Source organism: Aptenodytes patagonicus, chromosome 5 (assembly GCF_965638725.1).
Source record: "Aptenodytes patagonicus chromosome 5, bAptPat1.pri.cur, whole genome shotgun sequence".
Classification (NCBI taxonomy): Eukaryota; Metazoa; Chordata; class Aves; order Sphenisciformes; family Spheniscidae; genus Aptenodytes; species Aptenodytes patagonicus.
In genome coordinates, this window is record NC_134953.1 from 50,658,446 (window position 1) to 50,672,254 (window position 13,809).

At 57.5% G+C, this 13,809-nt stretch overlaps 1 protein-coding gene across 7 annotated transcripts in view; it reads left to right on the plus strand.

Annotated features, from left to right (window-relative positions):
- CACNA1E (calcium voltage-gated channel subunit alpha1 E) overlaps positions 1 to 13,809 on the plus strand; it is a 139,144-nt gene that overhangs the window by 35,925 nt on the left and 89,410 nt on the right. For 5 of the 7 annotated variants that reach the window (XM_076339697.1, XM_076339696.1, XM_076339702.1 and 2 more), the window contains exon 3: positions 6,962 to 7,227. In XM_076339697.1, the coding sequence (XP_076195812.1) occupies positions 6,962 to 7,227 (266 nt within the window). Of the gene's footprint in view, positions 1 to 6,113; positions 6,395 to 6,562; positions 6,609 to 6,961; positions 7,228 to 13,809 lie in introns of those variants that run through there. The other 2 variants (XM_076339699.1, XM_076339700.1) reach the window with 2 other exon arrangements.

Genomic DNA, 13,809 nt, shown 5'->3' on the forward strand with positions numbered 1-13,809 from the left:
GGGGCTGGGATGCTTGGCCGAGGGGAGAGATTGTGCAGAGGGATTTGGGGGCTGGATGCAGGGATGGAAATTCGCTTTAATCTGGTGGAAAAAGCAGGGGCAGGCAGATAGCTGTTCTCTGGGAGGTGGGATTGCTGTGTGCCTGCCCGGAGCAGCCGGGATGCGGCTGAGAATGCTAATTAGAGCCTGACTCGAAAGGCTAAATAAAGTAGCAGGGCACTCCAGACAATTTATTAACGAGTGATTATTTCAGGCCTCCTCAGCTGAGCTGCGAAGCCTCCTGGCCTAAGGCAGAGAGAGGTAGCCCAAGGAGCACTGTGGTCATCAGAAACACTCAGCGTGGGGTGTTTCAGTAGGAAATAAGAGAGTGGGCAGCAGCAGGCCAGGGGATGCTTCCCTCCTGCATGGCATCGCTGCGGCCAGCACCAGGGCAAAGCAATGCTGCCTCTTGGCTGCAATGTTTTGGGGGGACGGGGTCTCACCTGCCTCTACCTGAGCTGTCAACAAGCCCCTTGTGCTTGTTTGGTGGCATACACAGCTGCAGAGGCGGCCCTTGGCTTTGCTTTGGGCTTTTTGGAGAGCACAAAGACTTGCGCAGCCCATGGGGAGGTGGGTGAGTGCAGACACCAAACTTCATGGTGGCAGAGTGAGACCAAGCATCAAAACCAACTCCCGTGGGTTTTGCAGGGCTGGATGCCTACAGCTCTATTGTGTCCCCATAAATGCACAGAACCAGAGGTTTCTTGGCTATCCTCTAAACCTCTCCCAGCTCTTTCAGCCTGCGATCATTTGGTTGCTGAATCCCCCTTTGATTCAAGACACAGCATCCTTCTATTTTATTGGTAGCTCTGATGTATGGGCTGCTCCAATCCCACAGCGACGCAGTGTGGGGGAACATCCAACTTCAAGGCTCTGTGGTGCATTTGGGCACTTTTGGTGGCTTCAAGAGGTACATGAGGAGTTTAGCTTGGGGTGCTTGTGATACCAGGGCACTGTGGGCAGTAGTGAGCCCTGGGGCTCGGGCCACCTGAGCAGGACCTGGTGCTGGGCTGCGGTGCCGGCATCTTGGCACGCCTGGCCTGCACCGAATAGCACTTGGGGAGTGCACAAGAAGCAGATTATACACAGCGCCTGATCCCTGTTCTGACATCCCGCCTGGCTTGCAGAGGCACCTTTAGCATGTCTGTCCTTTGCTGACACAGATGGATGTCACAACAGATCAGCCACTGGGAAGCATCTGCATACGCGCAGTGAGGGGAGGAGGAAAAGGGATGGAGGCTCACTGGGTTTTCTCCAGGCTCTGCCCGGAGCTCCCTGATGCTCTGGGCTGCATTCTCTTAGGCAAACACTTGCAGAGAGGTTAGGGAAAGGGATCTCTGGGGTGGGAATGCAAGGTATGCTGCATCTTGTGTCTTGGGAAGGGGATGCAGGGGGGAAGGCTGGGTGAGAGCTGCTATGGCACTACTCCTTCTGCACCTCCATCACCTGTGCTCCTGCTTGCGAGAGCTTGTTGGAGGGGAGATACAGCAACCAAAATCCACATTTCCAGAGGGTTATTTCTCCATCCCAGGAAAGAGAGCTTTACAAGATTGTTATCCCATTGATTTTAAAGATGCTAAGACTGGATGTTGGACTCGTGTCTTGGTAATTAAAACCAGCAGTGTTTGTGAATATGGGTATGTTTTATGGCAGCATGCAGCAAATTACACTTTCAGTTTAAAGCAGTTTCAAGTTTTTCTGCCACTGCTGCTGTGTGACACCTGGTATGGCTGCTTCAGCCGAATGACCGGGAGGCGTTTGGTGGAGCAGTGGCAGTTGCTTAAATTTGGATGCATAGTTTATAGCTTGGTATGAAATTTGCTGGCTTTAGCTAGTCTTCCAGCTGTCTAATTTCTCAGTGAATAAATTACGGTGCTGACCCTGAGAAGTCAGCCCTTCAGGTCTGTGTTGGGGATGTGTCCAGGCAGTTTTGCAAGAAGATGATGCTCCTCTCTGTCTTTTGTGCTGAGGAAGGCACGTTCCGGTGAGGCAGGCAGCTTGGAGCGAGCAGGCATGGGGAGCACTGACTTGGGCAAGGCTGCTACCAAAAAAAGTGAGCAGACAGCAGAAAGGAAACACTTGCCCTGGCTTTAGTGAGAGTTGCCTTACTGCAAGGCAGTGCAGACTTTCTGCAGCGTAGCCGAGGCTGTTGTGCCTGGCCCGGGGCTTTGTTGGCAGGAGAGATACCAACAGGGCTGTCGTGGCCCATACCACAGCTGCTAAGATCTGCACAGATGAACATCAGGCAGAGACTGGTGTGGTGCCCTCCTCTGGAGATGCCATCCTGGAGCTGCTTGGACCTTCTCCACCCGCATGCCCGGGTATCCATGGGTGAGCTGCACCAGCCCGCGGATTCTGCCTCCCTGCTGCAGAGGTGTTTGGCTTGGCAGGGATTCCCCTTTGCAAATGGGGAAAACGTCTCTTCCTAATCCAGCAGGTAATGAATTTGTTCCTGGAAAAAACCCCTTCCATTCCTGCATGGTTATAAACATGCTTCTGAGTCACAGCTACCCAGCCCCAATTTGAAATTTGGCCAGAGCACCGTAAATGATTCTCATTTGATCCTATTTTTTTTTTTCCTCTCAGCATAGCTAAAGCCTTATTTAAAAAATAAAATCAAATCAGGATGCCAAAAGCCACTTTCTAAGATGAGTGCAGCCCATCAGAGCTCCTGGGAATATCAGTCACCAAAGCAGAGCCTGTCCCCCCTCTTCAGACCCTGCCTGGGCTGCCTTAGGGATCTGTCCCCTGCATGATGCCGTCCCTGAGATGAGGAGCAGCCTCTGGCTTTCTGAGCAACCCGGGGCTCGGCAGAGGATGCTTTTAACGATATTGCCAGTACCCAGAAATGCATAGGTGGGAGATTTTGGGTTGCCTGGGGTGAGCCAGAGGCTGCTCCAGTGACAAGAGAGCCGTGGAAAGGGATGCAGTAGCTGCGCGGGGGGCTTTGTGCATCTGCTTCAAAGCACCCCGCGGGAAGGGCGGGCAAAGGGAGGGCTCGGCTCGGCTAACCCCGACTGCAGCCGGGGGAAGAAAAGCCGAGCCCCTCTGCCTGCTGCCGGGAGGCTGGGATGAGCGGCGGGAGGGGCTGCAGGGAGGGGGCAGCGGCCGCTAGATGGCAATGCCGGAGCGGCGGCAGCCCGGGCGCACCGGCCCCGGCCGCGTCCCTGCGGCGGAGGTGGCGGTGGAGGTGATGGGGGGCGCTTGGTCCTCCCCTGGGAAGGGGTAGCCCAGTGTCTCCGGTGATGCCCTGCTGTGCAGGGGTAGTGGCGTGGCTGGGAGAGGGGAAAAAAAGCAAGGAGGAGGCTTGGATGGCAATATCAGTGTGAGGACGGGAGTTAGCCTGTCACTGTAAAACCCAGCGCATCCAAAGCACCTTCCTGTCCCAGCACCCGCTGTTGCCCTGTCTTCTTGGACTTCCTTCATTCACAAAAAAAAAAAAACCCAACACCCAACCCCACATAGCCGGCTCTGAATCTCTGTGCCATGTTGAATCATGCGGGTATCAGCCACACTTCTCCCTGACTCACCGATCCCAGCGTGCTGGGGTGAGGGTCAAGACGAGAACGGCAATAAACATCCTGGGAAACCGAGCCTGCATCTCTTGGCACAGCCAGGGACTTTTTTTTTTTTGCTTTCAATCTTCTCTTAAGGAGCTGCTTTCTCATAAATATCCCATCCTTTAGCACCGTCTGAGCAGGAGAGAGGCTCCCAGCGGGGTCATCCTGTGCTCTGCTCTGCAGCATCAAATACAGAGTAGAGCCAAGAGCGAACCCCTGGGCGCAGGCATAGCCCGCTGCCCCAGCAGAAGTGTCCAGGTAAGGCTTGCATCCCTGCTTCAAGGGGGCAGGAGGAACACTGCCTTCCTCCTCGGCCCCTTGCACCGAGCGGTGAGGCAGGCGTGGTGCCTCTGAGCCAGGCAGGGGATACAGCGGGAGTGCTGCGTCCAGCCTTCCCCATCCTCCTCGGCCTACAGGTACCACCCAGAGCCTGAGCATTTAGGCTGGGTGGAGGCTTGCCTACAGGCTCAGGGGGATGGGAGAGGTCTGGGGGGGTCAGGGGGGAGCTGAGGCAGGAGCTCTGCAGGGCTGAGCATCTGCTCCTGGCAATCGGCCCAGCCTTGGGCTTAATTAACAGTGGCTTAAAGGGTTGAAAGGTGGGAAGAGTGGCATTGCTCCTGATGCCATGCTGGTGGTGGGAAGGAGGAGGCAGCAAAGGGGATGAGCCACAAATCATAACCGATTCGTTTAGGGCAGCGTCTTGCCTGGAATGAATCGAAGGGACTGGAATTAGTCGGTAGCTGGTGTGGTCTCCTTGCTGCCCATTGTTAGTGGAATGAAAGCCCAGGGTCACTCTGGTTTGTGCCGGGGCCAGCCGGTGGTCTGGGAAGCATTTTGGGAGGGCTATGCCCACCCGTGCTCCACTCTGTGCTGCAGTGTGGTGGTGGCAGAGCTGGGGAGCTTGCTGAACCCCCCAACTACACCCACGTCTGCTATAAGGCTAATTGGAGGAGCAAAGTCAAGCAGGGATGCAGCAGACAGGCATCATGGTGAGCTGGTGGGCTCTTGGTGTCTGGGTGAGGTTGGGGGAATGATCCCACAACCTGTTTGCAAATCTTCCTCTGTTATCTTGCTGTGGAGGGCCTGATCCTTCCTCTTCCTTGCCTGGCTGGCCCAAGGGCTCCTGGCAACGCACCTGTGAGAGCTTGGGCCAAAAAGTGAGCCCCGTGGCTCTTCAGTCATGGTAGTGCCTGGAGGGTGGGGAAGTCTGTGGTGAGGTGCTGCCAGGCTGCAGGAGCAGCCCTTGCCCAAATAAGTTAATCACATAAATTGTTAAGGGCATGATTTTTTTTTTTTTAATTTCTTTTTTTTTTTTGAGCTGCCCCAAGTGTTCCTGGCTGCTGCACAGCAGATGTGGGGGACAGGGCAGCAGCCACTATTTGCAGAGCAGGTTGCTGGTGGTGGGGTGGACAGGGAAAGAGCATCATGGGGACGCGGGATGTCTTGTGACGCCGGCTGGAGCTGCGGGGGCTCTTCCTGCGGGAAGGGCAGGTAGCAAGCACCGAAAGCCCTGGGGAGCCCTTTGGACGCAGGGTTGAATGGGAGGGGTGGGGGATCCTGTGTGTGAGCAGCTTGCAGCGTCTGCTGAGTGGTGAGGCCAGTGCCCTGCCTGTTGGCTAGGGAGGACACTGGGGATGCCCCTGGGGAGCTGCATGTCCCCTGTATGTGCTAAAGGGCAGGGTGGGTTCCCCCAAAGGCGGGTGGGCAGGCAGCCCCCGTGCCAGGGCGCAGCCCAGCCCAGGGGACCCTGAGCATCCCTGGGCGACCTCGGCACCCGCATGGCTGCAGAGGTGAGGGCACAGCACCAGCCAAGTCCCTGGTCCTCCACCTGTGGGATGGCTGGGGGGAGTGGGATCAGTGCCAGACTGGCCCTGGGGCCAGCCCCTGCCCCATGGCAGTTGTTGCAGGGACACATCCAGACCAGGTTGTTTACACCTCTCTGATGAGCTCCTGCTTCTTCTGGCCAACATCAAGCATCAAAAAGAAAATACCGAGGTGGGGGGGGTGCTAAGGAGGCTGATCTGTATGCAAGTGAGCAGGAGGGCTCTCCCCGGGCAGCTGCTGGCATCGGGGTGGCTCTGGTGGGGAACCAAGAGCCCCAAAGTTTCCCAGGGATGGGGGGACAGTGCATGTGGCCGGAGAGATGCTCAGTGCGGGCTGAGATGGGGTGAGCCTCTTGCCTCCCCTGCAGGCAGGGGGGAGGCAGAACCCCCTTTGTCCCCCCTTGCCCCCCAATTTAGCCACTCACCTAAGAACACCCCTGTGCTGGAAAGCCCTCTGCAGCCGGGGTGGGGGGGCTTCTTGCAGGCTGGGGGCTCCTTCATTGCCTTTGTTCCCTTCAGACCCTCCCCTTGCCTCTGACTTTCCTTTGCGGCAGCTCCCGTGCTTGCCAAAAGAATGCACTGGATGGAGCGAGGGAGCGAGCCGGGCGTGCGTGTGTGTGTGCGCGCTTGTGTGCGCGTGTGTTGCCACTGACTTCATTAAAGCAAGCTGTCCCTGAGCTGCAGAGGCGCGGCAGCCTTTAATTTTGTGGCCCGGCTCCTGTGGGAAGCTGGTGTTGCCTTTGCACGCTCCTGCCCTGGCAGCGAAGGGCTGAGCATCCCTGCCGCCGCAGGTGCCTGCCTGGGGGCTCTGCTCGCCATCCCTGCCCGCTGCCCCGGGGAACCCGCAGATGGGTGGCTGGGCTCTGGCACACTGCTGAAGATGGAGTCGGGAGGAGGGAGTTGGACACTTGGCTCCAACTAGGCTGGACCACGCTGCAACCTGTTCCCCTGGCCTCCCCTCTGCTGCGCTGGGTGCTGTACCAAATTGCGTCGTCTTTTGCGACGGGGCGGATGGAAGGACTTGGATCCCAGCCCTTTCCCTGTCTGATCTCTGCCAGCAGGCAGTCCCTGGGCTTGTCTTGCTGGGCGGGGGTGGGGGGGGCGTTAAAAGGGGGCTGGTTTGGGCTTGCAGGCAGAGCGGTGGGAAGGATGTGGCTGGGTTTAACCCCTTGCTTTGTGGCGGAAGGTGCTTAGGGACTGAGCCCTGCGGCCTCTGCTGAGCACGCAGGACGGCTTCCTGCTCTCCCCGCTGGCCAGGCTGCCCGTGTGGCTGTCGCGGGGTGGGGGGGCCGGAGGCAGCTGGTTGCCCACCATGCTGCGCCGGAGGCGCTGAGCTGGTGCCGCGCGTTGCCACCTCTCCTTCTCCACACGGGTCCCTGCTCCCCTGGAGGGATGGTGTAGAGACGGAGCTGAGCATCACCCGGAGAGGAGGAGGGGGCTGTGGTTGGCACTGTGCCCCGCAAACCCCCTCCCTCTTCTCCCCCCCCACCCCGCTGCCTCAGTGGTGCTGCTTTGGCTCACCTGTGTGTTTTCTTCCAGGATGGCTCGCTTTGGGGAGGCGGTGGCCGGCAGGCTGGGCTCCGGAGACGGGGGGTCCGACCAGAACCGGAGCCGGCAAGGACCTCCTGCTCCTGCGGGAGGGACCCCGGGAGCCTTCAAGCAAACCAAAGCGCAGAGAGCCCGGACTATGGCTCTGTACAACCCCATCCCCGTCCGGCAGAACTGCTTCACCGTCAACAGATCGCTCTTCCTCTTTGGGGAAGAGAACATAGTCAGGAAATACGCTAAGAAGCTCATCGACTGGCCATATCCTTTCTGCGCCCCCCTGTGAGCCCCCCCCTTGCTCCCTGGATTTGCCTCGGTGGCCGCCCAGGACACGTGTGTGTGGTACTAGCCGGCAGGTAAGCGCCTGCCTTCTGCTCTGCTTTGGCTTGTGGAGAGGGGTGCCCTGTCCCCTGGGGATGCTCTCCTCGCCCTGTTGCTGCTTCCCCTCCTGTGCTCTGCTTGGTGCCTGGTGGGGAGCTGAGCCCCTTCTGCCCACAGGGACCCCCCCGGCCCCTCCTCAGGCTTGGATTTGGAAGGCCCCCATGCTGGCAAGGGGGGTGTCTCTGATCATGGTTTAACCCTGCATGCTTTAGGGTGCCTTGCGTGCATGTGGCTGGGGGGGGCATTGCAGCCTTTCCTCTGTGCCTCGACATCTTGCTGGAGTTTTGTCACCCCACCTGGAGCCACCCATCCTATTGGGGATGGGCCCCCAGGAGCCTGCTGGGTGGAGGCTTTGTCCCCTCCTGTACCTGCCAGCGTGTGCCACCTCTGCTGCTGATCACACCTGGCAGGGCATGGCCATCTGCGCCCTGCAGCCCCCGGCCCCCCACGGCAGCTCTGGGAACTGGCTGCCCCCTCCCTGCGGCAGAAGGGAAGATGCTGAAAACCTCTGGCTGTGCCCCATGGCCCCTTGGGGGGCTGGCGCAGGGGACCGCGGTTTATCCCAGGGACGCCCCTCCTAGGGCTTGGTGGAGAGCGCAGATCTCCCTGCTCCTTCCCCTGCTCCTCCATCCCTTCATACAACTCTGCGTGCTTCTCTCCCCTCCCACCCTCCTTGCAGGTGCCCCCGGGTGCCCTGGCTAGTGCCCAGCACCGCAGCACGCAGCTACCCATCAGCCTGGGCTTGGTGGTCTGCTGCCTCCCGAGACCCCTCCTGGGCTTTGCCCCCCACTGAGGACCAGAGCCTGAAAACTTCAGTGTGGCCATGCTTTGGCTTTAGGACCCTCCCTGTGCTGTTTTCTGCAGTGGTGATTACATGCAGCTCTTGCTGCTGCTGCTTTCTTTCCTTGCAACTTGTTGGTTAACTTGCTGGCTTCTCCAGCGGGCGTGGGAGAGCTTGCCCCGGTGCCAAATAGCAATGCCTTGGTCTGGTGCAACAGGTACCTTGGGGAAACCCCCTGGTGAGATGCAGGGATGCAGGACAGGTCACCAACCCTGCTGAGCAACACCCTTTGCAGCTCCCATATGTCAGGTCAAGCCTCTGCCAGGCAGGAGCTGGTCCTGGCTGGGGAGCTGCAAAGCCCCCAGGCTTGGGGGGGGGTGACCTGGGTGTGAAGGGGCAGCTCAGGGGGGCTGAATTCCCCGTGGCATCCCTAAATCTGTCCCTGCTGGCAGCACCCCCTGGGTGGGCAGCTGCAGGAGCATCAGTGCTGTAACCAGGATGGGGACGTGGCAGCTCAGCTCAGAGCCCTGCAGGGCAGCGGCCAGGCTGGCCTGCCTGCTTTTCCAGAATATGCCAAATTCCTGTGCTTTTTCAGCACGGTGTGGGAGGGCTATTGCCCCTTCAGCTTTCATTTAAAGCAAGAAGGAGCTGGGGTGCTGCCGCTGGCCCGACATGGGCCAGGGTCCCGTGCTGGTGTGGCGCAATGTCTCATCTCCAGGCAGCCGCTGTCTCCTAGAGACTAGAGCTTCACCACCACGCGGTAAAAACTCCCTAGCATTATTCTTTCCTGGAATTTACAATGCATGAGGGAGATGGGCTCATTTTATACTTTTTTCCAGAATTAAGTGACTTATCCCCATGTGAGTGCTGGGAATGGGTGTGCTCCAGGTGTGGGAGCTGAGCATCCCTGGCCATCCCCCGCCTAGCTGTCCTCTCTTTCCAAGAAACTCATCCACCCCAGAGCTCCTCTGCACTGCTTGAGCTCTCGAGGGCTTGGGGATGGACAAGGCTTTTTGGTGATGAGCTTGGTGATGTTGGCCAGGCAAGTTGTTCCCATCCTTGTAGTTGTAGCCTGGCACACGCAGCTGGTGCCTTTCGGTAGGGCCAGGGAAAAAGTGTGAGCATCTCAGCTACCTGGCCTGCAGCCCATGGCATCGCTCCTGGGTGAGGGTGGTTTGGGGAGGTGAGTGTTGGATTTCAGCCACAGTCAATGAGAGCTGCTGGCCTCAGGAGGGAGATGGACTGGTCCCGGCACTGCGGGTCAGAGCAGGCACAGCACTAGGGAAAGCCAAGGGGGCTGGAGTGGAGTGCGGGAAGGGGTGGAGGCTCTTCTTCATCCAGCTCCAGTTGACTAGGTAATAGGGCTAAAAATAACTGGTGATTCAGGCCTGTATATCTGCTGGGTAACTGTATAATTATAACCAGCAGCCTCTGCAGTTTGGCTTCCCAGTGTAAATAGGGATGATGCATGGAGGGGAAGGAGGAGAAATACGAGCAACTGGGATTGGGATGCTGCTCTGTGGGGAGATGAGTCTTTGCCGCTGGAAAGCCCAGTGCGTTACCTCCACTGGAGCTGCTCTTTTTACTGGTCCTGCTCAAAACATGAGGCAGCTGCTGGTTTGGCTGTAGGAACATCTACTCCTTTGGAAACAAAACCTCGTCCTTCCTGCTCTCCTTCTGCTGATGGCCAGGCCTTTAGCCCTGATTTCATTTGTTTGGCTGCCTGGAAAGCTGCAATTCAGTTAGCACATGAGATGGGCTGCAGCTCATCTATATCTGTTCGGTTCTTCATCCACTTAATCACATTTGACCTGGATAAGATCCCTCTCCTGCCCCAGAAAGGCCAGATGACATCGTGTGGCTCTGGCTCTGTCCCCAAGGACAGCCTCTGGCTGCAGGCGCACAACGTTCACTGTACCTGTCCCCCCAGTTTGGCAGGGGAGAGCGATGTCCATCAGTCAATCCTCTGGGGACCTTGCTGTTCCCTGCAGTGAGGGCTTTCTCCTATCTCAGCCCCTTTGAGGACCAAATCTGGTGTTGGGCTGGCCAAGAGCAGCTGGGGTGTCTGCAAAGCCGCAGTGCACATCCCTGGTCCAACACACACGGGGATTTTGCTCTGTGGGATGCACACCCATGTATGCCTGAACCATTTTGCTCGTGATGACTCCCACTTGACCCGTGCATCTCTGATGCTGTGTGGGCACTACCCCTCGGGAACCCTGGTAGTGTTATGCCACACCTGGGCAAGCATCTCCTGCACCTTTGCTTTTGCCCAGCCAAGATTTCGGCAGGTCTTGCATCCCCACAGGAAGAGCTGCGCCATGTCATGCTGTCCTTGGGCAGCTCCCTCCTTGCGCTACCCAAGAACATCTCCCCCCCCCCCCCCCCCCCCCCCCCGCCCCGGCTGTTTTCTGTGCCCTTCATTCATCAGATTTTTAAAATGTTTTTTTTTGGGAGGGGCGAGTAGGTGTAATGGCAGGTCCATCTTTTTGACAGCCGGAGAGAGCGAGGCTGCCTGTCAGATGGTGAATTTAAACAGAGGCAGCTGTTGTCATGGTGATGCCAAGTTGCATCCTGTTGCTGTGGCAACCAAAGTTAAAAAACTGATGTTAAGGCAGGAAAATCACATGATGTGGTTCTTTTTTGTTTAAAAAAAAAAAAAAAAAGAGGAGAGGATTGAGATTTGATTTCCAGTTCTTATGTGCAGGGCGAGGTGGGGGAGAAGATGCTTCTCCACAGAGCTCTTTGCACGTGGCAGGCAGATGCCCTGCATCCCTACGGGAGTGGCAGCAGTGCGGGCAGCTCTGCCCCAACCGGCTCCTGGCTGCTACTGCCTTCGGTTTAGCCCCTGATGGAGACCAGACCACGACGTTTCGGAGTTGTAAGCAGTGACGTCTGTGGCCGCAGATACTGAGTGGAGTCTCCCCAGCTGAGGCATGTCTGTGCAGTGAGATTTAGGCAGGCTGAGCACCTTGCCTGGGTGCTCCCTGTGAGCTGCACAGAGACATGAGCACAGCCCTGAGCCCACGGTCGCTCTCCTGAGCCTATTTTGCTGCATGTAACAGGCACGCAGGAGCTGGCTCGCGTCCAAAGCATGGCTGGAGGATTTGGGGTCTGTTGGCACCTTGTCCCTCTGGACATCACTTTTTGTCAACCCCAGCAAAGCATGGATGGTCTGGGAGTGCTGGGTGGCATGACGCAGGGATGGGGACATCCACGAGGGGCCACAGCTCTACGACTGCTTGAGGGAACTGGATAGCCTTATCTGCTGGGGGAAGATCCCCTGTGTCTTCAGGGACAAGCCGGGGAGGTGCTGTGGGGCTGGAGAACCCCAGAGTTGAATTAGGACCACTCATGGTCTTTGCTTCATTTGGCATTTTGGGTTTCTCTTGGAAAACAGCCTTGGAGAGGAGGTGCTTGCTTTTCTGCTGGGGTATGGAGCTGAGAGGGGGGAGGTCGGGATGTTCTAGGGATGGGGATGTTGAAGAGGTGGGTGGGTCTTTCTGTCACACCATGTCTGTGTGGGACAGGCAGCAGTGGTGGGGTTGGGACCAGCAAGATAAGTCCACAGATGTAGGAACTGAAGCTCCCTCTCATTGACACCTGGGGAGCAGGGAAAGCCTCTCAGTGCAGCAGGTCCTAGGGGAAGATGGGGGAGTGGTAGGAAATGGAGACTTAAGTTTCTAGGAGATGTTGGAGCTGGGCTGGGTGATGCAGGCAGGGTGAGGCGTTAAATCGTTCCTGCCCTTCTTGCTGGCCCTCTGAGGCAGACTTCCCCTCTGAGGTAGGCTTCAAGAGCCCTTTTGGAGATGTCCATGTGGTCTCACTCCTCTGGCTCTTCTGCTCCTTCCCCACCTGCCTGCCCAGGAGCGGGGAGAAGGCATGGTCACTGAAGTGGAGAGATGGAGGGGGCCTCTCCACAGCTCCCAGCCCTTGCCCGCATCCAGGGCAGGATTTATCTCGGACCCATCCTCTTGGGGAGGGTTGCATCAATGTGCCATCAGCACCATAAATCCATCTTCAAGGCTTAGAGCTGGGCACACTCCCTGCGTTAGCGATATAGATGTTCTGGGTGGGCTGGTTTCGGCTCCTGGCTGGGGAGGAAGGAGAAGAGGAAGGTCACAGCTGGAAGCAAGGATCCACCGGTGGCTGGACATCTCCCTGGTTCTCCCTGCCAGCTCCTGCCAGACCCATCAAGGAGCTCCAGCTCCAGGCATGGGGTTAGCTCACAGTGCCTGCTCCGGGTGGGCTGGGGCATGGGTCGGGGTGGTGGTGGTGGTGTCCATGCGGCCTGGGGGCATCTTCCCCACCTCAAATGCACTGGGAGGGAAGTGTGGAGCTGCAGGTGTGGCATGCACTGGGATCGGCCGAGTTGCTAAGGAAACAATTCAACGGTGCAGGGGAGAGAGCATTGGGTAAAGGAGATAAATCAATAAGAAAACCTATTTTTATCGGCTCCCTAATGATCCTCCAGGAGAAGCCAGACGGAGGAGGAGGAGAAGGCTGGAGGGAGATGGGCTTTCATTACCGGGCTTGGAGGGAGGCAAGTGCTACTCTGCATTTTGGGTGGCTGGAAGGTCGTGTAATTAGACACCTAATGAGAGAGGAAACAAAGGAGTGCTAGAGCATCGTCTGGTGGGCTCCAGCCCTGAGCTGGGAGGATGCTTGCTTAGCAGAAGTGAAGTGTGTGGATAAAATTTCCCCTGGTTCAGCCAGATGTTCCTGCTGTCCCTTGGGGAGGGTTTTCTTACCCTTGGCCTCTCAAAACCTGGCACAGCTGGAGCTACAGGGGCTTGTTTCTGTGGGGTTGATGCCTTGCAGCTCTCACCCAGCTCCAGATGCGATAACCCATGCTTGGGTCCTCAGAAAACTGGGCCAGCAGGGCTTGGAGAGTCACTTTTGGTAGCGACCTCGTGCTTAGGTCGCTACTTAGGGCAGCGATTGCCCTGTTTCCCTTAGACTTCATATCTGCTGTGTGCAGATGTGCCTAGTGCCTGGGGAGCTGGCTGCACCGCCCCACTAACATGCTGTTTTCTTTTAAGCCTGTGCTAATTGCTCGCAGACTTTCAGGAAAATGAAACAAAAAGACCCCAAATAGGCCAGTGGCTCGGGGCCAAGCGCCGTAGTCTGCATATCAGCTGAAGTGTGCGGCCAGAGAGGGGAAGCAGGGAAAGTATGTGGCTTTCGCAGGAGCCATGCAATGAAATCCTCACTTGTATTAAGCCTCAGAGGAAAACTTTTGGGGTCTGGCCTTCCCCCACCAAGCACAGGAAGCTGCTCGTGATTCGTGCTGGGCTGGCACAGAGGTCCGAGCCTGCAGCAGTGAGCTCTGCAGAGGTCTTCCTTTTGGTTTGCCTTTAACTTAGCAACCATTAATTTCACTGAGTGGCCTTTTAAATGCCTTGGCTGAATCTTTCCTGGCTCTTCTCCCTACTGGGCTAAATACATCCCAGCTCCTGCAGGCTCTCCTTGGCTGCCCCTCCTGGCCAGCTCTCCATGGACCTGCTCGGATGCCCGGCCCCACTCCCAACTTGCCCGTGAGCCGCAGTGTGCACGGGGTCTCTGCTGCCAGGGTTGCTGCAGCCGGGGTCACTTCACGTTTTCCAGTTTTCCATGCTCGTGGCCAGCACTGGGATGTCTTCTCTTGCCCATAGGCTCAGGGCCACTGGTTTAAAGCATG